This window comes from Rhinoraja longicauda, chromosome 2 (genome assembly GCF_053455715.1).
Source record: "Rhinoraja longicauda isolate Sanriku21f chromosome 2, sRhiLon1.1, whole genome shotgun sequence".
Lineage (NCBI taxonomy): Eukaryota > Metazoa > Chordata > Chondrichthyes > Rajiformes > Arhynchobatidae > Rhinoraja > Rhinoraja longicauda.
Genome location: NC_135954.1, coordinates 76,182,188 through 76,207,195, shown reverse-complemented (window position 1 = coordinate 76,207,195; position 25,008 = coordinate 76,182,188). Strand labels below are relative to the sequence as shown.

At 40.3% G+C, this 25,008-nt stretch overlaps 1 protein-coding gene across 1 annotated transcript in view; it reads left to right on the top strand.

Moving 5' to 3' along the window:
- The window catches only part of LOC144605954 (dynein axonemal heavy chain 11-like), a 261,975-nt gene that overhangs the window by 126,632 nt on the left and 110,335 nt on the right, over nt 1-25,008 (top strand). Inside the window, exons 42-52 of the mRNA XM_078421667.1 lie at nt 1,742-1,890; nt 3,903-4,053; nt 5,686-5,817; nt 7,071-7,244; nt 9,941-10,145; nt 11,059-11,224; nt 18,057-18,159; nt 18,825-19,064; nt 21,988-22,149; nt 22,389-22,582; nt 24,184-24,346. Of these exons, the coding sequence (XP_078277793.1) occupies nt 1,742-1,890; nt 3,903-4,053; nt 5,686-5,817; nt 7,071-7,244; nt 9,941-10,145; nt 11,059-11,224; nt 18,057-18,159; nt 18,825-19,064; nt 21,988-22,149; nt 22,389-22,582; nt 24,184-24,346 (1,839 nt within the window). The remainder of the gene's footprint in view (nt 1-1,741; nt 1,891-3,902; nt 4,054-5,685; nt 5,818-7,070; nt 7,245-9,940; nt 10,146-11,058; nt 11,225-18,056; nt 18,160-18,824; nt 19,065-21,987; nt 22,150-22,388; nt 22,583-24,183; nt 24,347-25,008) is intronic.

The window sequence follows — 25,008 nt, the reverse complement described above, 5'->3', positions numbered from 1 at the left end:
TCTTGAATGTGAATCAGTCTCAGCTTACATCTTTTAGTTTAGTTTAGAGATACAGTGCAGAAGCAGGCCCATGGCACCCCCACGTCCGCACCGACCAACAATCCCCGCATAATTAATGCTATCCGACACACACTGGGGACAATTTACATGTATACCAAGCCAATTCACCTACGAACCTGTGGATCTTTGGAGTGTGGGAAGATCTCGGAGAAAACCCATGCAGTCACAGGGAGAATGTACAAACTACGCACAAACAGCACCCATAGTCGGGATCAAACCTGGGTCTCCGGCACTGCAAGGCAGCAACTCTACCGCTGCGCCACCGTGCCATCTGAAATTGAACACTTTGGTTTGCGATGACCCTCTTCTAATCCACCAGCTGCACATCCAACATGTCATCTTCCTAATTGAAAGACTTCCAATGTGATGCTATCACAAGTTATATCGTTAATGCCTAACCTCACTCCAAGGGGACAGTTGCCTTCAGAATGCTCTGGTCAATTTTTTGCTCTCTGCAAATCCTCACTCTTTTTCCACAGTATGATCCTGTGGAATTATGGGTGGTGCAATGTCTGGCTTTTTAATTTCTCCCTTTTGACCGTCTAGAAATCCAAACATGGCTTTGGAGTGATGGAGCAATGTATTTGCACTTCCAGTTTTTCATATTCCAATCACCACTCATGGTGTCATCTCTTCTACATTGGAAAAACCACTCAACTTTATAGAATGTCTCTCTACAATCTGTGGATGTGACCCTGAGTTCCCTCCATCCCATTCTCCATCCCATTCTGACCATTCTGAATTTGGCATAGACAGTGTTTGAAAAAAGCTTGCAAACAGCACCTCTTCTTTTTACTTGCTGCTGGACTGAACATTGAATACAACTATTTCAGTAGATTCCAATAATTCCAGCCTTGCATCACAAACCTTCTCTTTTGTTTTTACTGCCCCTCACCTTTTTATGCAATTAAAATCTTATAATGTTAATCAGCACCTTTCTTCAGAACTTCTGCTTCACTTGAGTATTCCAAATAATTTCCATTTTTGCTTCAGGTTTCCAGCATCTGGATGCTATGCTTTGCCTTCATTATCCATTGTCACAGTTATAAAGATCCCATGTTTTAAGCCTGCCTTTATTATTATAACCTTAATTATAGAATTGTATTCCTTATGTTATTTAGCGAATCTTCTACACGTCCAATTACTTGGTGCCATCAGGAATTCCATAAAATGCTTTTTCGTGACCCATGTAATGATTTATATAACCTTAATATTATATACTTTGTTCAAGCATTATGCCCTGGTAAAATCAGGTTGTGGGTTCATTCTTTAATACTAGGTTACACAGAAGAAACATAATCCAAAGTGATGGAATACAATCCAGAGGCTAAGGATAGAAATCCATCTGTGTGATCTGCACCTTTTGATAACACTATTGCTCCAGGAATTTGGGCTGATGCATTTCCATATTTCCCAGTTTCCTTGGATTTCCATAACTTTTACACTCTTTGACCCAGCTACATATGATGGAAATATTCTTTAAAAAATGTATATTTTAAAAGATTAAATGCAAACTTTTAACTATTACTGCAAATTGTTTTCTATTGTGATTGTTGTTTGCAGACCTGTAATGCTGCAGCAAGTAAGAATTTTATTGTTCCATTGTCGGTGCATATGACAACTAAACACTCTTTCTATGTATTGATAACTCGAGGCTCCCTTTTTTGATATTTGCATGCAGGTCCTGACGCTTGCCAGCAATGAACGTATTCCACTAAATCCGTCCATGCGCCTTTTGTTTGAAATAAGCCATTTAAAAACTGCAACACCAGCTACTGTTTCAAGAGCAGGCATTTTATACGTTAATCCTCAGGATTTGGGCTGGAATCCGTGAGTTACTGATTTTAGAAATAAAGAATGTTTTGCCTTGTACCTTCATAGTGAAAATATTTTACTCATGACCCTCAATTTCACTATAATTATCTTGTAACTTTAATAGTGCTGTCTGTGAGACTTTGCTATGTATGTTGGAAGAGCAGGACCTTGCCCTTAACTTATGGTAGGGCTGTTCAATGGTCAGATATAAGCAGGGATCTGTTGGTACATGCTTTCCAAGCTTTTATATCTTCTGCCCGATGGGAGAGAGATGAAGAGAGAGTGCCTGGGGTATAAATGGTCCTTGGTTATGCTGCTTGCTTTCCCAATGGGAGTCTGGTTTGTGTGATGGACTGGGCTACATCCACAACTCTGCAATGTCTTGCGGTCTTAGGTGGAGCAGTTGACAAACCCAGCGGTGACTCATAAGATGCTTTCTATGATACATCAGTAGAAGTTGGTAAGAATTATTGGAGACATGTCGAACTCCTTTAGTCTTCTGAGGAGGTGGAGGCATTAATATGCTTTCCTTTCCATAGCTACAAATTGATTGGTCCAGGACAAATGCTTGGTAATATTTATGCCTGGGAATCTGAAGCTCTCAGCTATCTCCATTTCGGCACGGTTGACTTTAACAGTGGAATGACCTAAAAAGTTAAATAAAATTCTAGGATGTTCTCAGACATTCTAGGGGAATAAGCGCAGTAAATAATCAATGCATATTATCTTTAAAATGTTACAAAAGTATTTTGCAAGGCAAAAAAAAGGCAATAATTGAATGCTGTGCCAAATAAGTCATTTGTAGGAAAGATAATTTATCAACAATTTGGATTTTAATGATGGAGACGGAGAAGCAAGGGTTTGAGGGAGAGGTTTTCTGAATCGGGGGTCTATGTAGTTGAAGGCAAAGCAAAAAGTAGACCATTGAAGGCACGTACAGTGAATAAAATGTTAAAATTGAATAAGAGTTTTTAACGGGGCATGAAGGTTGAAGTAAGTTAGTCTTTTATTGTCACGTGTACCAATTAAGGTACAGTGCTATTCGTATTACCATACAGCCATACTAAAAAAGGCAACAAGACACACAACTACATAAACGTTAACATAAACATCCACCACAGCGGATTCCACTGTGATGGAAGGCAATAAAGTCTAAACTTCTTCCCTCATTTTTCTTCCGCTGTCGGGGCAGTCGAACGGGGTGATCGAAGCTCCCGCTGCCGGTGATCGACGCATCTGCATCAGGGCGGTCGAAGCATCCGCATCAGGGCGGTCGAGCTCCCGCGGCTTGGAGCTCCCGAAGTCGGTCTCTAACCAGGGACGGCGAACTCCACATTGTTAAAGTCCGCAGGCACTGTTGGAGATCAGAGGTCGATCCCTGGCAAAAGGATTGCCAATTCACGATGTTAAAGTCCCACAGGTTCCCGTGGTTGGAGCTCCCGAAGTCAGTCTCCAGGAGAGGCCTCCAGCTCCTTGATGTTAGGCCGCAGTGCGGACGGAGATACGATACGGAAACAAAATCGCATCTCCAATGGGGTTAGAGATTTTTTTAAAAAGCTGCCCCCAATCCTTCCCCACCATCCTCCTCATAAAACAAGTTAAAGAACACTAAAAACATACATTTAACACATACTAAAGAAACAACAGAGAAGGAAGGGACAGACAGACTGTTGGCGAGGCAGCCATTGCTGGCGCCACCTGGCTTAGTTATATAACAAATATGCTTCTGTGGCCTTATAACAGAGGACCGATTGTCCTCTTTTCATCAACGGGCAGTTCTTTTACAGTATTTTTGATGGGGGTGGGGAGCGGCTAAATATTGTGTCCATTATTCATTCAAATGTGATACCCAATCTGAAGCTGAGATGTAAAAATAACTCATTTGAAATATTAGAAACATGCTGCTGTTGAAGATACTATCTTTGAGGTGCAATGCCTTTCTAGAAATGTACACTTTTAAAAGCTATTGTAACATCTGTCTTTCTGGACAAAATGGCAACCACAAATTTGTTATCTTTGATGCATAGGTATGTGACCAGCTGGATTGACGCAAGAATATACCAGTCAGAAAAAATCAACTTGACCATTCTCTTTGATAAGTATGTTCCTTTATGTCTAGAACAGCTGCGATCCTCCATAAAAACCATCACACCCATACCAGAAAACAGCATGGTACAGGTAATCATCTACCCTCTTCCATTATCTGCCTCTCTACGTTTCAAGTTTTCATAACTGTATACCTATACATAACTGCAACTGATAACTTGAAATTATATTATTTAAAATATATTCACTATAATATTTCTTTCAGTGCTTTTACTCTGGGAATGGTATCCGTTTAGGCATAGGAAATAACAAGGATCTGCAGACGCTGGACTCTTGAGTTAAACACTGCTGGAGTAATTCAGCGGGCCAGGCAGTATCTTTGGAGTTGCTGCCTGACCCGCTGAATTACTCCAGCACTTTGTGTTTAGGCGTAAGGAGTGTCAGCTGCTGGTCACGCACAGCAGAAATTTGGATGCAGCATTGCATTATTTAAAATTATGGCTGGAAATATTGTTTGCAGCAATTGATATCTGGAACTCACTGACTGAGGAGATGGTGAAATTGGATACAATCACAATATTGATAAGACATTTAGATTAACATAGTGTGATTTACAGACATTAATTACCTGCTCACTGGTACGTGCCCTTTTCTGGTGTCAAATCCAGTCTGCCACTTTGCAGACCCATCGACGATTGTAGGTGGTCATGCCCATCACTTGCTTTGTACTACCTGATTTGTGATAGCTATGATAATTGCAGTCACATTCTATGTGTAAACCCTGTCAGATGGGTTTTGCAGCTTAAATTCCCATTTACTAGCATAACTTGGGAGGTTATCCCAACAACTTGCACGGCTCTTATTTGGTGATTGTCATGATACTTCTTCACACAGTCATTTCATCCATCTTTTCAGGGCAACATGACTTGAGCTTGGATGGAAAATCCCATGCTGTTGCAACACTAGAAAGTGTCACGATAAAGATGGAAAATACAGCATTTTGTGTCTGTAAAGCTTTAATTTCCCTTGGGTACTGATTTTTCTCCAGGGCAAAATGTCTAAAGTTATAGACATTGAAACATTAGATGTCAAAAGAATACCTTTGCAAGAAAGTCCTCTTAAAGTCCATGAAATGATGTGTGGAAGCATGGTCGGTATTCAGGAAAACGTTATGATGGCTAAATATGTCAACACTTTTGCTGAATACAGAAGCTTGCATTTTATTGTGCTGTGGTCTCTTGTTCCCCTATCCACATGGGTAGTATTAATGCATTGTGGCATCTGAAGGATCTTTGAATAAACAAAGAAGTTATCAACAGAATAATCGTCATTGATGGCAAGAACTCTCAATTAAACAATATTGTTAATATGTCAAGGTTATTAAACACTGTGCACTTGGGTTTGAAAGTAAATGCTGTATATAGGCAGAAATATATTTTTGCCCAAATCTCACTGAGGTTCTGTCCAGTGTTTCTGGTAAGTGCCAGAAGGGCAAATTTTCAGTGAAAGTGTAAAGTAGGCAATGTTACAATACTGGGAGAACCCTAAACTTGGCTGCCAGTTTATTAGCACTCATGTTGCACCATCATACAAAATATGAATTTACTCTGACCGATCAAAAGCTTGCAGCTAGGATTAGACTGATCTATAAAGCTGTGTGCCACATTGAATATTGTACTCTTCTGTTGAACTGTGGTCGGCTGTGAAAATTTAAGCCAATTTACATCACTTTTCTGTTTTTATATTTATGTTATTCCCTTTCAGTCTCTTTGCTCCCTTTTGGACTGCCTACTGACACCGAAGAATGTACCTCCTGATTCTCCAAGAGAACTATACGAGCTTTATTTTGTTTTTGCCTGCATTTGGGCCTTTGGTGGAGCAGTATACCAAGATCAGGTTGATACTTCCTATTTCAGGCATTGCCTTCATGTAATGGATTTTAATGCATTGAAAAATGACTGAACATTAGTGCTTAATATCATTTTATGCCTTTGCCAACATAAGGAGAAATAGTTGGTGCTGTAGTAAAATAACATTTACGTCTATCCCCGCATTGGTACCGACTTTAGTCAATTTCTAAAGGAAGCATAAGATTCTCTGGCTGTTATTAGTAGAAGTGACTACTAGACTATTTGGCATTTTGTATGCAGCACTCTATTGCTTTGCTGAAAATTGATGTTGGTCTTACAATGTAAAATTGAATCACGCTGTCTGTGTTTCTGATCTTAAACTTCCACAATTTATAATGCCAGCAGTTGCTCGGAATCATATGCAATAGTGCCCTCCAGTGGGTTGGGAAAGGTTCTGTAGGAACCCCCACCGTACTGGTCCATCTGACCAGTCAGGCCACAAACTTCACTCTGCAGCTCTCAGAAAGATGATCATCATCGATTCCTCACCAAGAAAAACATTTTATCTGCAATTTTGAAGTCCTGGATTTGGAAGTGAATATTTGTTTTATTCATAGCTCACCGGTTTTGTGGAAGTCCAAGCTATTTAACTGACTCGCTTCTCTCCTTGAAGAGATTCATCTGCCCTACTTTATCCCAATATATGCCTCAACTGACTGGAAACACAGGCCTTTACTTCCAGCCTGTGTAATGCTAAGGCTGGGGAAATATGAATTACTAATGGAATTCCCTTGCTTTTGGATTTACCTTCTCTTATCCAGCTACCCATGTTTTGTCTCTAGAGCATGGAAAAGGCCCTCCAGTCCAACTCATTCATGCCGACCTGGTTTTATAACAGGTTTTATTAATTTGTCTGCATTTGCCCTATATCCCTCCAAACCTTTTCTATCCAATATATTTGGCTGCCAATGTCCTCCCAAATGTGCATTTTGATTCCTTGTGATCTAACCTTCCAGACCAGCCTTCCAGGTGGTACCCTGTCAAAGTCCACATCAGCAACATCTACCGCAGTGCTCTCATCAGTCTTCTTGTTCATCATATCTAATTGCATTAGATTATTGTGCCTTGTAGAATTTTCAATCTAGTCTTTTTATAGTATTGCAATAAACCTTGCATGATGCTGGTTACGTTTCTTGTCTTCTGAATATTAGTAGTATCCATCATTTAAAGGCTTCAGCCTACAGATAGAAATACCAATAAGTTAACTTAAATGTATTTATTTATTTTGGTTTTTTTCAGTTGGTTGATTATCGAGTTGAATTCAGTCAATGGTGGTACAAAGAGATGAAAGCTGTTAAACTTCCATCACAAGGGACTGTCTTTGATTATTATCTTGATCCTGAAACAAAAAAATTTAGTCCTTGGTCTGAAAACCTTGCAGCATTTGAAATGGAAATAGATAATCCATTACAAGTAAGTGAACCAAAATATATTCAGATAGGGGGAAAGTGCATATGCTAAAAATCTCAGAATATAAATACTGGAACTGAAAAGAAAGGAACAAGTTTAAAATTCCAGGTTCAGATAGTTTATTCAAAACATTATGAAGTCAAAAATTACATTATTAAACATATCTACTTGCATTTTCTAAGGCTTTGCCTTCAAATGCTTCAAAGGAATAGTGTGTGAAGGTTGAAAAAAATCAGTTCCTGACCAAACATACTAATTTGTAGGCACTCAGTTTGCCATTGGCTGAAATAAAACAGGAATTGCTGTAAATTAAAATGAAAATTTTAAAAAATTGCAGATGCTGGGAAAACAAAATGTAAACAGAAAATGATGGAAAAAGTCTGCAGCTCAGGCTGCATCTGTGAGAAGAGAAACAGCTAAAACTGGAGGCAAAGAAAGCTTATTAAGTTTCAGGGAGGATGCAGAAGTGGGAGGGGGAGAGATCACTAATGGGGTAAAACTGCAATGGCCATAACAATACGGGTGTCGGTGGTTATGGGGAGAAGGTAGGAGAATAGGGTTAGGAGGGAGAGATAGGTCATCCATGATTGAATGGCAGAGTAGATAATCACTTATGATCTTATGATACGCTCCAAACAAGAATATCTGTCAATGAGCGAATAGGAGCAATTAAAAATTGAGAGTACACAAAAGAATATGGGAGTTGTGAAATGCAGAGCAGGAATGTGCCTGTCAGGTCCACTCCAAAAGGAGGAGAAAAGAAAAAAAGGGAGCAGAGAAAACCAAACAAACCGAGCACCTTGCAGCCATCTCAGCTTGGTATTGCATTCGACAATTTAAGGTAACATAATTTCTCTGTCTTGACGAGTCATCCATCTGTGATGTTGGCTCAGTTTGTATTTTTTTTCCTCTGGAGTGGAGGACCTGCCCAGCCTGTTAACCCGATGTTCTGCGCATGTAAAGGGGGAGGAATTACCATTATCATTGTACAAGTCATAGAAACAACTGCAGATGCTGGTTAATACACAAAATTCTCTGGAATTCTCTGCCTCAGAAGGCAGTGGAGGCCAATTCTCTGAATGCATTCAAGAGAGAGCTAGATAGAGCTCTTAAGGATAGCGGAGTCAGGGAGTATGGGGAGAAGGCAGGAACGGGGTACAGATTGAGAATGATCAGCCATGATCACATTGAATGGCGGTGCTGGCTCGAAGGGCCGAATTGCCTCCTCCTGCACCTATTGTCTATTGTCTATAAAGGACACAATGTGCTGGAGTTAGCAGCATCTCTGGGAACTTGGATAGGTGACTTTTTGGTTCGAGACACTCCTTCAGACTCTGTCTGGAATTGGGCCTGGAATAGAGGTGAGTTGATGGGCCCGGCACGCTAGTGTCTGGGGAAGAGGTGAGGTGGAGTCGTTGGTTGCAGTCCACAGGCGGCCGGAGTGCAGGTCAGGGTTAGTGATGGCGGTGGCAGATGTGGCCTGGAAGTGGCAGTGGCAATGGCAGCTTTATGTTTGGCTGGAAGCGGGCTGGCGTTGGCAGCCAGGCCTGGTCGTGAAGGTCAGTAGGACTGGTCTGAAAGCGGCTGGGGCGATGGTGCCGTTTGGCAGCAGCTTCGGTGGTCCTGACACTCAGAGAGGCCGGAGATGCGGTGAATGTTGGTGCTGTATGTCCTGATGTCATTGCAGGCCTTGGCCTCATGGCAGTCGGGTGTGCTGCACCATCCAGAGGTGGGTCCTGACCAAAACGCCACCTATTCATGCTCTCCAGAGATGCTGCCTGACCTGCTGAGTTATCCCAGCTTTTTGTGTCCTTCATCTTTGCATGTGATGATAGAAGTAATGGCTTATCAATTTCAATGACCTTTTGCAGTGTAACTAGCAGCTTGTGTTCTTAAAGAGACAGCGGTGTCTGATTACTGTGGGGACACTCCATCCGCTATAACCAAAATCCGAGGTCTGTAATAACGAAGGTTTACTGTATATTGAAACATAATATTATTGTAATGGCAGTTTCTATACCTTCTCAAAGTCCAACTTTGATAGCCATTACTCCTCGGGGATGGAATGGAGGTATAGCTTACGCACACACCACACTCTGAGGTAACAACAACGAATCTTCCAAACGCTGTTTCTTGATTAATTGGTCTTTATTAAAGTAGCACAAATCAAAAGAGTAATTCATAACTTTTTGTTCTTATCGACTGTTTCTTCTTCAAACAATAGAGTAAAAATCGTGTAGTCATTACCGTGTGGTCCTTGTGAGTGTGGCTGGTGTGGGTGTGGCTGGCATGAGTGTGGTAAAAAACTATTCTCTCCATCCTCCGAGACTAAACTGACCCACAATCTCTGTCGCTACGCTAGCCAACTCCCATGTAGACACTCACCATTACGTATCAAATCACACCCACAAGCATGCAAAAAAGACAGAAACTAGAAATATTAAACATAGCCATAATACAACGACAGTAACTAAATTATGCGTAAATGACTCCTACAATTGACATCAGTCTGAAGAAGGGTCTCGACCCAAAACGTCGCCCATTCCTTCTCTCCCGAGATGCTGCCTGACCTGCTGAGTTACGCAAGCATTTTGTGGATAATTTATCCTACAATTATAATGGATGATTGGAATAAATTCGATTTTTTTACTAATCCTGTGTATTATCAGATTATCAAATGTGTTCTTTGTTCTTTGCAGGCAATTCTTGTTCCTACAGCTGAGACAACCCGTCTGCAATACTTTGTAAATTTATTATTGGAAAAAGGGAAGCCAATTATGCTCGTGGGAAATGCTGGCGTTGGCAAAACTATTTTAGTAGAAGACAGACTTGCCAATCTATCAGAAGATTATATGGTAGCCAAAGTTCCTTTCAACTATTATACCTCTTCAGTGATGTTACAACGTAAGTTAAGATGATTCTGGAACTACTTACCAACTTGGGCAGATGCTTGCTTCGGCCTCATGAAATCAGCTCAATACAAAGCCTAGTTTTTTTTTTAATGTATTTGATTCTCTGATTGATTTCCCTGATGATTTGGGCTCAGTTTTGTTGATGGCATTTCTCTGCAGTCCAGTAAACAATAGACCTTCTGCCCACCCTTTGCAAAACTAGATGAGTAACCTCTAGTTGCATTCCAATAAAACCCTATGCAACATCACAGAAGTTAAAGTGTTTGCACACGTAGCTGCTTTTTGGGGGTCATGGGTTTACCCGTTGAAGACATTTTCTTCTCACAATTAGTTATATGTAGTCCTATGTGAAAAGAGCTAACTAAGGACAGGCTGAGTTCCTTCAATGGAAGGAAAGGATGATAGCAACCCACTCTACAACTGGCAAGTTGAATGCTTTTTCGTTCTTGTGATGAATACCCCATGTGGCACCTGTGGAGTGTGCATAATGTGTATCTCCAACAAATCCAAGATCCTGCCTGGTTAATTTTAAGAAATCGACTCACTTTCACCAATCATTATGGATTTCTGGCATTTGATTTGTATTTAATTTAACTCATTCTCAAATCTCACAAATTAAAACACCTGATGTCATTTATTGACATGGGAATTGTTTTTTTAAACAAGGGTTTATTGCTTACATGAACTGTAATTAAAGTGTACAAATCATCTCTTCTTAAAATTAATCAATGAAAATTCATGCAGAACCCTGATATTGCCATGATATTTTCAATTAATGTTTTTAACATGTGATTTTTCACAATAGTCCAAATTCACAGCTTTCACCTTTTTATTTAATTATTTGTTGAATTCCACTGATTTGCTACTTACAGATTTATGTTTTTATCAATTTTAATTTAAATTAGGTGTTCTTGAGAAGTCTCTTGAGAAAAAGGCTGGTCGTAATTATGGGCCCCCTGGAAATAAAAAAATAATTTATTTTATTGATGACATGAATATGCCAGAGGTGGATACTTATGGAACAGTTCAGCCCCACACACTTATCCGCCAGAACATTGATTACAAGCACTGGTGAGTATTACACGCAGGACTTGTACAGGGTTAGAAACATAAGACAGCACACAAACAGGCTCTTTGAACCATGAGATCTGTTGTAATATGCTGATCAAACGATGTAACGTGAATTCAGAGACACGATTTGAGGATTCATTTTGGGGGAATTGTTTCTTGAGTACTCCTGACTAGTTTTTTTCAAAAGTTAATTCCTGTACATCTTTTAACATTTTTTCCAAAAATAATCATTTATTTTGCATATTGGGTCATCTTGCACTTATTTGTTAGTGCGTTCATGGTTCAAGACTCCCTCCAGTGACATGAGCCAAAAACACTGAACCCACCCTGACAAACAAATGCAGTACTGAAATAATTCTCCACGGATGAGATTGACAACTTTTAGATGAGATATTAAACTCGGCCTTGTCTGTTCCTTGAAATGGACTTCAGAGATGATATACTGTAGCACTGATAATGAGAAGTGAACTTGTTCCCAATCATGACACGTTTTCATATCTCAGCATTCCTAAATGCAGATTACTAAGTTATTGATCATTGGAACTTGCTGTGTGTAAATTGACTATTAGATGTCCTACATTGTAATTGTGTCTAAGGTACAAAAGTCTTCTTGGGTACTCCCTTGGTTCAAGGATGACTTGCTTTCACTCCATTTCTATGGAATTTAAGGTACCTGTTGAGATTAATGAATTGCAAACTCTTCCACAGACCAGGCAGGAGGTGTCTGATGGGGTAGTCAAATGGGTGATTGTGAGCTTTTTCTCTCTGTTGTTAGGCTTCTGAACATTCCATTCGATAAGCTAGCGTCCGGTCGGATTCAACTCAACTCCATTACAACATTCGACGTTGTCTTTGAAACTGATTCGTTACAATGCTGAGAAATCTATTCAGCACTCTACATTCTCCTCTTTGCTTTATTTATTGTACTTGAGTTTGAAGTGATTATATTTACAGATAGTATTTTCAGATCTGTTTGGATAGCATGTAAAACAAAGCTTTTCACTGTACCTCTGTCAATAATACACCTAAACCTAAAAGATGATTCCCTCCTTACCCTGGGATTCTATATGCGTCTGAGCCTTTTTGATACCTCTTTCTGCATTTTGAACAGTTAAGGCCCAGAGATTCTTACATCTCAGCCTAGACATTGTCTTTTTTTCATGGAGGCTTTGAATGCATTCTGGTATCTTTCCCTCTATGGATGGTAATCTCATCCCTTGACAGCAATCGAAATAGTGGTTCTGAATATTATTGCAAGCTTGGGGGTTTATACGGTGTTTACTAATTTTGTAGGGGTAGTAGCTGAGACAATAGACTAGTTTCCTCCAGTTTGCCCCTCCAGACAAAATGTGCACCTACTGCCTGGTTCTTTAAACTGCCATCTCTTACCTCTTATACCTCACTTAGTGTGGTGATGTTGATGTCAAAGTGTCTAAATCTCTGAGCTAAGAGAGCAGAGCGTCTTTAAGGTTGTTACTGTTCAGAAAGTCCATGATGTCCCTGACACTTTAGGTCTCAATCGTCCTTTACAGAGTAGACTTTGCCAGTGTGTGCAAACATGGGACAGATATTACACACGAGCTAGCAAATGTGATTCACAGCTGGAAATCAGCATGGATTTATGATGGGGAAATCATGCTTGACTAATCTTCTGGAATTTTTTTAGGATGTAACAAGTAGAATGGATAAGGGAGAGCCAGTGGATGTGGGGTATCTGGACTTTCAAAAATCCTTTGACAAGGTCCCACACAAGAGATTAGTGTGCAAAATTAGAGCACGTGGCATTTGGGGTAGGGTATTGACATGGATAGAGAACTGGTTGGCAGACAGGAAGCAAAGAGTAGGAATTAACGGGTCCTTTTCAGAATGGCAGTGGGGTGACTAGTGGGGTGCTTCAAGGCTTGGTGCTGGGACCCCAGTTATTTACAATATATATTAACGATTTAGACAAAGGAATTAAACGTGACATGTCCAAGTTTGCGGATGACACAAAGCTGGGTGGCATTGTGAGGTGCGATGAGAATGCTATGAGGCTGCAGGATGTCTTGGATAGGTTGGGTGAGGGGGCAGATGCATGGCAGATGCAGTATAATGTGGATAAATGTGAGATTTTTGTGTCTATCTTCGGTTTAAACCAGCATCTGCAGTTCCCTACACATTTTGTCTGCTCCACTGCAAAATCTCCTTAAGGTATGAATACTTTGAAGAGGTCCTACTGCAGTTGTACAGGGTCCTGATGAGACCGCACCTGGAATACTGTGTGCAACTTTGGTCTAATTTGCGGAAGGACATTATTGCTATTGAGGGAGTGCAGCGTAGGTGTTCACCAAGTTAATTCCCGGGATGGCGGGACTGACATATAATGAAAGAATTGGCAGACTGAGCTTGTATTCAATGGAATTTAGACAGACGAGAGGGGATCTGATAGAAACATATAAAATTCTTAAAGCATTGGACAGGCTAGATTCAGGAAAAATGTTTCCGATGTCGGGGGAGTTAAGAACCAGGGGTCACAGTTTAAGAATAAGGGGTAGGACATTTAGGACTGAGATGAGGGAAAACTTCTTCACCCAGAGAGTTGTGAATCTGTGGAATTCGCTGCCATTGAAGGCAGTGGAGGCCAATTCACTGGATATTTTCAAGAGGGAGTTAGATTTAGCTCTTAGGGCGAAAGGAATCAAGGGATATAGGTGAAAAAGCAGGAATGGTATATTGATTTTAGATGATCAGCCATGATCATATTGAATGGTGGTGCTGGCTCGAAGGACTGAATGGCCTACTCCTGCACCTATTTTTCAATGTTTCTATGTTTCTAAATCAGGCTCTGCTCTATGAATAAGTTCAAAATTGCTTTGTACAAGAAACCACTTTTGGATGTTCTGAAAAAAGTAGTGAAACCATTATACAAAATTAATCCTTTTTTCCGTGATTTCTGGGTAGGTGAAAGTACTTCATGATAAGTGAATTGTTTTTTTGAAATGCAGTCATTGCTTTTGTAGAAAAAAGCTACAGCCAATTTTTATGCATTTGTGTCTAAAATAAGTGACAATATGAATGACAAAATAATTTATTTTAACAGAGCTTGTTGAGGGATACCTGTCAGCTAGACATCAGGAAATCTCACTACTTCTGACAAGTACTGAAAAGTATTGAAAGATCAGGTTATGTTTACCTGAATATTTAAACAGAATTTTAAGTGCAGCATTTTTCAGTTTTTCGCAGAGCTAGCAGCTAAGATTAGTTTTAGAGTGGTTTCTGAGTGGTTGCCTTATGTTTCCTTTGGAAGGTGCTGTGCATGAATCTGTCACTATTGGTGGAGTGCTGTTAAAATCGATCATAACTGATCTAAAATGAGCAATTTTGCAGATTCAAGATGTAGTCTTGTGACAGATCAAGTCTAAGCAAAACCTTTAACCATCCAAGAATTTGGATTTCTGATACTATTTCTAATTATCCAATGCTTAATACCTTGCATATTATTTCTGGTTATCTTAATCAATCCAGACAGAAAACAACATGGATTTTTTTTCTGGACATATACTGGAGTTTATTGGGATGAGTTTCTGGATCGATACATTGAGAAACCAATGAACAAGCAAGCCAATCTAGTGAACATCAAGTATTTAAAAGATTAATTAGCACTCTTGTTGTACCCTTATGGTAGAATTCTTCATTAAGGTAGTTAATTTGGAATCTCATTTAAAGAAATTATGATGGTACAAGGAGACATTTTGCTTAAGAGAGATTGTGGTGATGTTATGTCATCCACAGCAAATATTTAAGGAGAACATGTATGAGCTACAATACTGTTCATTCCTGTCTGGGTCAAATATAATAGGAAGGGAGGCTAAACCATAACCAACAAGGGAAATTAGATAGTATTGCGTCCGTAGAGGAGGTCTAAAAATTGGCCCAAATCTGAGGACTGGGTAAAGAGGACCAAAGGATTAATTAAGAAGGGAAATTACACTGTGGGAATAAAATATTTGCAACAGCTTCTATACATTATGTGGTGAGGGAAAAAATAATGAAGCCCCTCTACAGTCAGAAACAGCCATTCTTTTCAGAAAAATACCACAAGGAAACAGGCTCTTTGGACCACTAAGTCCACGCTGGCCATCGACCATCCATTTAAACTAAGCCTAAACTTTATTCTTTCCACATTATTATCAATTCCTCTCAGATTGCACCACTCACCAACACACAACAGACAAATTACAGCAACCAATTACCCTATCAACCTTTGGGATATTGAGAGAAAAACCAAGGAAACCTAGGTGGTGTCAGTGTGAATGTGCAAACTCCACACAAGGAGCACACGGGTCAAATTAGAGGAAAGCTAATGTAACCCTGCTATTTCAAAAAGAAATGAGAGAAAACGGGAACTTGTGCAGGAACCAGTCAGTCAGATATTGGTTGTGGGGAAATTACTAGCATCTATTATTAAAGATCCAATACCAAAGAATTTGGAAAACAGTAACAGGATCAGACCTATAAGGGAAATCATACTTGACAAATTTACTGGAGTTTATTTACGATGTAGCTAGTAGAAATGAAGAACCAGCAGATATTGTATATATTTACATTTCAAAAGACATTAAACTAAGGTCCCACGTATGAATGAGTTCAATTATACCATTTGAATTTGGGGGTAAGGTTCTAGCATGGATAGAGAACTGGTTGGCAGATGGGAATCATAACAGGAATAAACGGGTCCCTTTACCAGTAACGTCAATGACAGTGGGGTACTGCATGGTTCAGTGCTTGTACAATTTGTCCCACACACCTTTTAATCTTTGCCCCTTTAAACTCACCTTAAAGCGATGCCCTCTAGCATTTACTTTTTTCCATCTTGGGAAAACATACAATACATTACAATACAATATATCTTTATTGTCATTGTACAGGGGTACAACGAGATTGGGAATGCGCCTCCCATACGATGCAATAATTTAATTAGCTAGTCAGTATTAATTTAAACAACAACAACCCAACAAAACAAATTGTAACAGTTTTAAGACAGAATAAAGTGCAAGTGGATCTGTGCCGGATCACTGTGCGTTTTGACCATCTGGCTCAGCAGGACCGGTTCATAGCAGTTATGGTCCTGGGGATGAAGCTGTTCCTGAGTCTGGAGGTGCGGGCGTAGAAGGCCTTGTATCGTCTGCCCGATGGCAGACTATTGCAGGGGTGTGAAGTGTCTTTATGGATGCTGGTAGTTTTTCTGAGGCATCGTGTGTTGTAGATGCCCTCCAAGGCTGGTAGCTGTGTTCCGATGGTCCTCTGAGCTCTATGGACTACCCGCTGAAGAGCTTTCCTTTCTGCCTCCGTGCAGCTGAGGTACCACACAGGGATGCCATGTGTTAGGATGCTCTCTATAGTGCACCAGTAGAATGTCGTCAGCAGCTGTTGGGGTAGACCAGACTTCTTCAGTGTTCTTGGGTAGAACAGTCGTTGCTGTGCCTTCTTGACCAGCGCAGCAGTGTTATTGGACCATGTTAGGTCCTCCGAAATGCGAGTGCCCAGAAACTTGAAGCTGGACACTCTCTCCACACTGTCCCCGTTGATAAAGATCGGGGCGTATTCCCCGTTATGTGACCTACGAAAGTTGATGATCAGCTCCTTGGTCTTGGTGGTATTTAGGGACAGGTTGTTATCAGAGCACCAGTCCGCCAGGTTCTGGCTGTCTAACCCATCTATTTACCTTATCTATGTCTACATTTCTGGCTGTCTACCCTATCTATGCCACTCATAAGTTTATATACGTCTATCAGGCCTCATTGCAACCTCTGGCATTGCAGAGAAAACAATCAAAGTCTTTCCAACCTCTCCCTTTAGCTAAAACCCCCTAACTCAGGCATCATTCTGGTAAATCTCCTCTGCATCCTTTCCAAAGCCGCCACATCCTTCTTGTGATGGTACAATCAGATCTGCACACATTACTCCAAGTGCAGCCTAACCAAAGTCCTATAAAGCTTTGGGGGGTGGGGGGGATGAGGGAGGGAGGTATAGATTCCCATGAGAGTGCATGCACCTTTTTTAGGTCTTCAGCACAATGACTCTGTTCTTTCTTTGATCTATCTATAGAGGTTTATAAGAGTCATTGCAGATGTGCTGAATTTCCTCAGCAGGTAGAGATATTGGTATGCTGTCTTGGCTGTTGCATCAGTGCGGTTGGGAAGCCCCAAACCATTTCTGCTTCAGCACTATTGATGCTGATTGGGGCATGTACTTAACCATGCTTCCTGAAGTCTTCACTACAATAGCAATTGAGAACAGTAGCAGAGATGTCTTAGTGCAATTGTATATGCGATGGTGAGATCACATTTTGAGCATTGTGCATGGTTTAAGTCTCCTTTTCTGAACAATATATTTTTTCTTATGGAGAGACTGCAGTTAAAGTTCTCCAGGCTGATTTATGGAATGACAAGATTGACGTGTACCGAAAGATTAGGATGATTGAACACGTTACTTTGTGTTTGGAAGAATGAGATAGGACCTTATTTAAACATAAAATCCTGTTAGAACTGGGCAGATGAGATGCAGGAAGGATGTTCCTACAGTGGGGAAGTCCGGAACTAGAAAGCACACCCGAAGAATTTGCAATATCCTATTTATGGCAGAGATGAGGAAAACCTTTCCTTCCAAATAATGGTAAACCTATGGAATTCTCTACCTCAAAAGACAGTGGAGGCCAAATCATACTGCCCACTTCACACCACCATCAATCTAATTTATATCTTACAATATCTGTAATTATTTTATAAGCTATTTTATCAATTTAAATGAATGTGATGCTTTTCTGAATTCTTTACTTTTTACAAATAATCAGGTATGATCGACAGAAGTTAACTCTGAAGGAAATTCACAACTGTCAATATATCAGCTGCATGAACCCAACAGCAGGGAGCTTCACCATCAACCCAAGGCTTCAGGTAAAAAAAAGTTGCTTAGCTGTGACTGTACAATAAATCTGGTAGATTTTTCTTTCCAAGGTTGAAATTAAATACATATTTCAACTTGGTTTTAAACTTTCAATCGACAATACTAGAATTGTAACACCCACTAACTGATGCAAAATGCTGCCAACATTGTAGATCCACCACTGAACACGACAAGTTTAGAGAATGAGCCAGATTATCCTAGGTCCTGAAACCAATTTTAATTCTTCATATTCCTGATTTTTTAAATTTTGGGGGTTTTTCAGAATAAATGTAGCAGATATTCCACCTCAAGTAAGATCCAGCTTCAGGAACAAGTACCCAGTGCACTGTGAACGACTTGATTGTAATCATGTATAGTCTTGCCGCTGACTGGATATCACACAACAAAAGCTTTTCACTGTACCTCTGTGCACGTGACAATAAACGAAACTAACCTAACTAACATCTGACCTAGTACATAAGTGCACCAGGAGGACCATAGCTCTTGGGGTTCAGTCACGGTCCTTATTTGTATATTTCTGTCCATTGTTTAGCGTAGAATTGGTAAATGGCATTATCTTATGGCATTATGTTGTTCTTTGTGATCAAGATCCTTAATTAATGGAATAGAATTGTTTTTGCAGAAATAATCGTTATTCTATTTTCCTCCCTTCTAGAGACACTTTACAGTATTTGCAGTGAATTTTCCTTCAGTGGATTCCATGGAGATGATCTATAGCAAGATTCTAAGTTTCCATTTTCTAAGTTCAAATTTTGCAACACCAGTAGTAAAGACCATTCCTGCAGTGGTACAGGCCGCAATCTGGCTTCATCATAAAATGACCCAAAATTTCTTGCCAACGGCAATTAAATTTCATTACATTTTTAACCTACGTGACCTCTCCAATATTTTTCAGGTAAGATTACAGCTAACATTGTGCACTTTGTCCCATCTTTCTAGGAATCATTTCTAATTTATAAAAGAGAATTAGGCTGGATACTTGAATTAACCTTTGGTCTTTCGAGTTCAGAGCTTAAACTCATCAAATGATCGAGTCTTTACTGCCTATCTGACTGTCCAAAATGCTGGCCTTTGGGGAAATTCCTGGGAAGTCTAGTGCGTCCTGAATAATGTACTGAAAAGGCAATAATATAGGAACAATGATTGTTTTGGACAATTGTTCTTGTTATCAAGGTCTCAGAAATTACCAGTTGTTAATAATGTATTCCTTTATTCATCCCACACCGGATAAATTTACAGTGTTACAGCAGCAAAGTGGATAGCAAGAGATTATTCATTATAAATAAAAGTAAAGACAAGGATAAATTGTATTCCTTAGCTGTTACTGTTGACTCGTCTGTTGGGAGCAGTGCTGGTTGTGCAGTCTCACAGCAGCGAGAAGGAAGGACCAACTATATCCTATTGTTGCACATTTTTGTGCATAAAAAGTAATGACTGCTGTATATATCTCCAGATGCCAGGCTCACGGGGGGGGGGGGGGGGGGGGGGCGGGCATGAAATGCAAACGTTTTCACCTCCATGAGCTGGCAAGAGCAAGGTTGCTGGCCAGCTGCCAAGGTATGTTATGCTGTAGAAGTCTACCTTCACTTGCTAAGGCAGGTTTTGTGTTTTTGGAAGAATTGGACCCATTGCTAAACCAATTCTTTTGCATATGAATCCTGGTGATTTGGTCTTATTGTGCTCAGATGTTTTTAGCTGCAAATTAAATATATGCCTTAAAAAATTAATCTGTTTTGGTAAAGCAAGGTGCATTACTGTCCCCAGCTCCATGGGTAAGGCCTTTACCTCTGCCTACCTCTGAGGGTTTGAGATTCGGCCGCATTTATGGAAAGGAGAATGGGTAACATTTCCGGTCAATGACATTTCAAAACTGTGATTGAAAGATCATTGAATTGAAACAGTAAAGCTCTTTCTTTCTCTTCATGTGCTCCCGAACCTGCTGATTATTTCCTGCATGTCCTGTTTTTAAATCAGCATTCCAACATCTGCACATTTGTGCTTTTTAATGCCTCATTCATGTATTTGGGCAACTTTTCTTGTTGATGGCCATATTTATAGAAGTGCACTCTGTATTAAATCCAACTTTTTATGAAACTGTGTTGAAAATGACTGCTGAATTGTGGAATTCACCAGCAAAGTGCCTGAAATTCAAGAGAGTCAGGGGTTGGAAGTTGGTGGAGAGGCTATTACTAGGGGGACGGTACTTGGGAAACTGAAAGGGTTGAAGGTGGATAAGTCACCTGGACAAGATGGACTGCACCCTAGGGTTCTGAAAGAGGGCTTTAGAGATTGTGGAGGCATTGATAGTGATATTTCAAGAATCACTAGAAACAGGAGAGGTCCCAGATGATTGGAAAATTGCCCATATTACCCCGCTGTACAAGAAGGGAGCAAAGCAGGATAGTGGGAACTATAGGCCGGTTAGTCTGACTTTGGTGGTTGGTAAGATTTTAGAGTCTATTATAAAGGATGAGGTTACAGAGTACTTAGAAGTCCACGATAAAATAGGCTGAAATCAGCATGGCTTTGTGAATCTGCTGGAATTATCTGAAGAAGTAAATAGCGGAACAGACAAAGGAGAGTCAATAGATGTTGTTTACTTAGATTTTCAGAAAGCCTTTGATAGGCGCCGCACATGAGGCTGCTGAGGAAGATGAGAGCCCACGGTATCAAGGGCAGATACGTGCATGGATAGCAGGTTCACTGGATAGCAGGTTGGCTGGATGGCAGAAGACAAAGAGTGAGAATAAAGGGGGCTTTTTCTGGTTGGCTGCCAGTGACTAGCAGAGTTCCGCAGGGGTCGGTGCTGGGGCCGCTACTCATCATGTTGTATATTAATGATTTGGATGAGGGGATTGAAGGCTTTGTGGCCAAATTTTCAGATGATACGAAAATAGGTGGAAGGGTGGGTAGTGTAGAGAAAGCAGGCACTCTGCAGAAGGACTTGGACAGGTTGGGAGAGTGGACAGAGAAGTAGCACATGGAATATAGTGGAGCAGTGTGGAGTCATGCATTTTGGTAGTAAGAATAAAGGCATAGACTATTTTCTAAATGGGGAGAGAATCCAGAAATCGGAGGTGCAAAGGGACTTGGAAGTGCTGGCGTAGGATTCCCAATAAGTTAATCTGCAAGTCGAATCGGTAGTAAAGAAAGCAAACTCAATGCTAGCATTTATTTCAAGAGGGCTTGTATACAAAAACAGGGATGTAATGCAGAGGCTCTATATAGCACTGGTAAGGCCGCATTTGGAATATTGTGAGCAATTTTGGGCACCTTATCTGAGGAAGGATGTCCTGGCTCTGGAGAAGGTCCAGAGGAGGTTTACACGAATGATCCCAGGAATTATTAGGTTAACCTATGATGAGCACTTGTGGTCACTGGGCCTGAACTCCGTGGAGTTGAGATGAATGAGGGGCATCTCATTGAAACATACAGAACAGTGAAAGGCTTGGATGTGGAGAGGATGTGTCCACTAGTGGGAGAGTCTAAGACTAGAGGTCACAGCCTTAAAATTAAAGGATGTTCTTTTAGGAAGATGAGGAGAATTTTATTTAGTCAGAGGGTGGTGAATCTGTGAGATTATTTGCCACAGAAGGCTGTAGAGGCCAGGTCAGTAAATATTTTTAAGGCAGAGATAGATAGATTTTTGATTAGTATAGGTGTCAAAGGTTATGGGGAGAAGGCAGGAGAATGGGGTTAGGAAGGAGAGATAGATCAGCCATGATTGAATGGCAGGGTAGACTTGATGAGCCGAATGGCCTAATTGTACTCCTATCACTTATGACCTTATGAATTATTTTAGTTCTATTTCTTTCCAGGGAATATTATTCACGCTTCCCAATTGTTTAAAACAGTCAACTGATTTGGTATTACTGTGGCTTCACGAATCATCCCGTGTCTATGAAGACAAGCTAGTTCAGCCAAAAGACTTTGAGCTCTTCCAAAGAATTCAGCTGGACACGGCCAAAAAATTCTTTGAAGTAAGCTAAGTATGAAAGGATTATGTATATAGAAAGAAAATTTTCAACTCTTTCATATTCAGACTGGACTGAACTATTCAATTAATTTCCTCCTGATTTCTTTCCTTCTAGCTCTGCAAATCTTTGCATCTCAAGCATATTTTTAGTTTTGATGGTATTTTTAATACTTGTTCCGTCCCAACCATCTCAAGTTGTGTCTTCTAGATCATGCAGTTAACCTTTATCTTCTCATATTCCAGGGTGTGGATGATAACATTTTACTTCAGAAGCCACTGATTTTTTGTCATTTTGCTCTTGGAATCGGAGATCCTCATTACATGCCTGTAAAAGATTGGAAGGTCTTGAAGAAAATTCTAACTGAATCTCTTGACAACTATAATGAGCTCAATGCTGTGATGAACCTAGTTTTATTTGAAGATGCAATGCAACATGTGTAAGTTTGATTAACATGCTTATTTTATATGCTTTTTCTATAACTTGCTATTCATTTCTTATGATTTGTCCAACAAATAAAAACCACACTGGGAAGTTATCAGTGTCATGTGCCAGCAGTTACCGTGTCCTTATTGACAAGTGAATATGACTGAAAAGAAGAGGGATCGGGTTACTCAGAATGTTATCATCCCCCTTTTGCAAAAAGGGGTAAAGGCATTTTACATTTGTTTGCCAAATAATTATGATGGTCAACCTTGCACAGTAATTTGGAGGCAAAGGTCAGGAAATTATCTTAAAAGGCCTCCTTAAGCCATTTGACTGATATTCTCCTCAGCCATTGATTGACTAATATATTGCAGAAACCTATTCCTTTCAGGGGCAGATCCATAACATCTGTGATGCAAAGGGGCCTCATAGTCCCTCCTAATTTCCACGTCATTATTCCTCAGTCATTCTCTTTGACAGTTGCTTTTGGCTCCATCGTACTATTCCTATTCCAACTCTGCAAGTCATATTATGGGGTTGTCCAAGGTACAGTTTCCAACTATAGTTTAGTAGTCTAGGAAACCAAAGGTAAAGACTACAAAAATATGCCACTGTTTAACCTTTTTATTGCCAGTTTTTTTTTCACTATTGGCCATGACCCAATAGAGTCGGGGGGGGGGGGGGGGGTGTCACTGAACATGTTATTTAGAGTCAAAGAATTATACAGCATGGAAACAGGCCTTTCAACCCAGCTTGCCCATGCTGACCAAGGTGCTCCATCTATACTCGTCTCACCTGCCCGCATTTGGACCATATCCCTCTAAACCTTTCCTATTCATGTACCTGTCCAAATGTCTTTTAAATGTTGTTCTAGTTTCTGCCTCATCTACTCATTCTGGTAGCTCGTTCCATCTACCCACCACTCCACAATTCTGCAATACTTTACTGCAAGTATTATGTCCAATGTTCCGTAAACTACGAATTACAGATTTTTAGTGGGACCTTGTATGCTCGCTGTGTTTAAGGTGTGATGTTACCTCACATACTCCGCTCTTACAATCATGTGCATCCATATTTCATTCACATGAGATGTAAAGAAAGTCTGAGCCGTGAAATCTAGGTGTGTTGGTGAAGTTTGCTGCTATTATATCTCTAATTAGTAGGAGAAATCTATTGCCAGCTTAATCTTGTCCTTGGTTAAATTACATTTCGTTTTTTAGTTGAGTTTAGAGATGCAGCGCAGAAACAGTCTTTTGGCCGAGTCCGCACCCACTAGCGATGCTCGCACATTAACACTATCCTACACTCGGGATAATTTTTACAGTTATACCAAGCTAATTAACCTACAAACCTGTATGTCTTTGGAGTGTGGGGGGGAAACCAAAGTTCTCGGAGAAAACCCATGCAGGTCATGGGGAGAACGTATAAACTCTGTACAGACAGCACACGTAGACAAGATCGATCCTGGGTCTCTGGCGCTCCAAAGCAGCAACTCTACCGCTGTGCCACTGTGCCTCCCCCTGTGTCATTTTCTTGTATAGATTAGATTTAGTATAATTTTACTGAAATATTATAAAATGTGTACCAACAACATTTTTGTCTTGTTCTGATAAGGTGTCGGATAAATCGAATATTGGAGAGCAGCCGAGGATATGCTCTGCTGGTGGGGGTTGGTGGCAGTGGGAAGCGGAGTTTATCCAGATTGGCTGCTTACATTAGTTCACTGGAAGTATTCCAAATCACACTGAAGAAAGGCTTTGGGATTTCAGATCTGAAGGTAATATTTTCCATTTCAAATCCTGTATTGTTAGAGATCTGAAAATTATTGGTGTGTGGTAAAACTCCAAATAGTATCTAGGTTGCTCTTCATGATTAAAAAATTCTGTTTTACACTTATGCATGCATCACACATAACAGAGTCGCCTTGATTGTTGAAATTTCATCAGCTCACTACGTTTTGCTAAAGTCTGAGCGAGCTATACATGCATGCTATCTTAGGTCAGTGGAACTATGTGATTGGCATTTTATGTTTGAACAAATTACATTGTTCTAGAGATCTTAAATCGGCAAGATTAATTGCTCTATTATTGGTAGTTGGCCTTTAGTTACCAAGGCTCTCAAGTTCTAGAATACTCTATCTATTTCCTTCGTTTTTCAACATTAAAAGTGCTACTTTAAAACTATTGCTTTTTATTCCCCCCCCCCTCAAATAAAACTACAGCCAAGCTTTAATTGAGAATGTACATCCTGCTCTGATGAAGTGGGCAGGAAGGAACTGCAGATGCTGGTTTACACTGAAGATAAACTCAAAAAGCTGAAGTAACTCAGCGGGTCAAGCAGCATTTCTGGAAAAAGGAATAGGTGACATGTTGGGCACTCGTTTCCCTCTCCCCTGAATCTCAGTCTGAAGAAGGGTCTTGACCCGAAACGTCACCTATT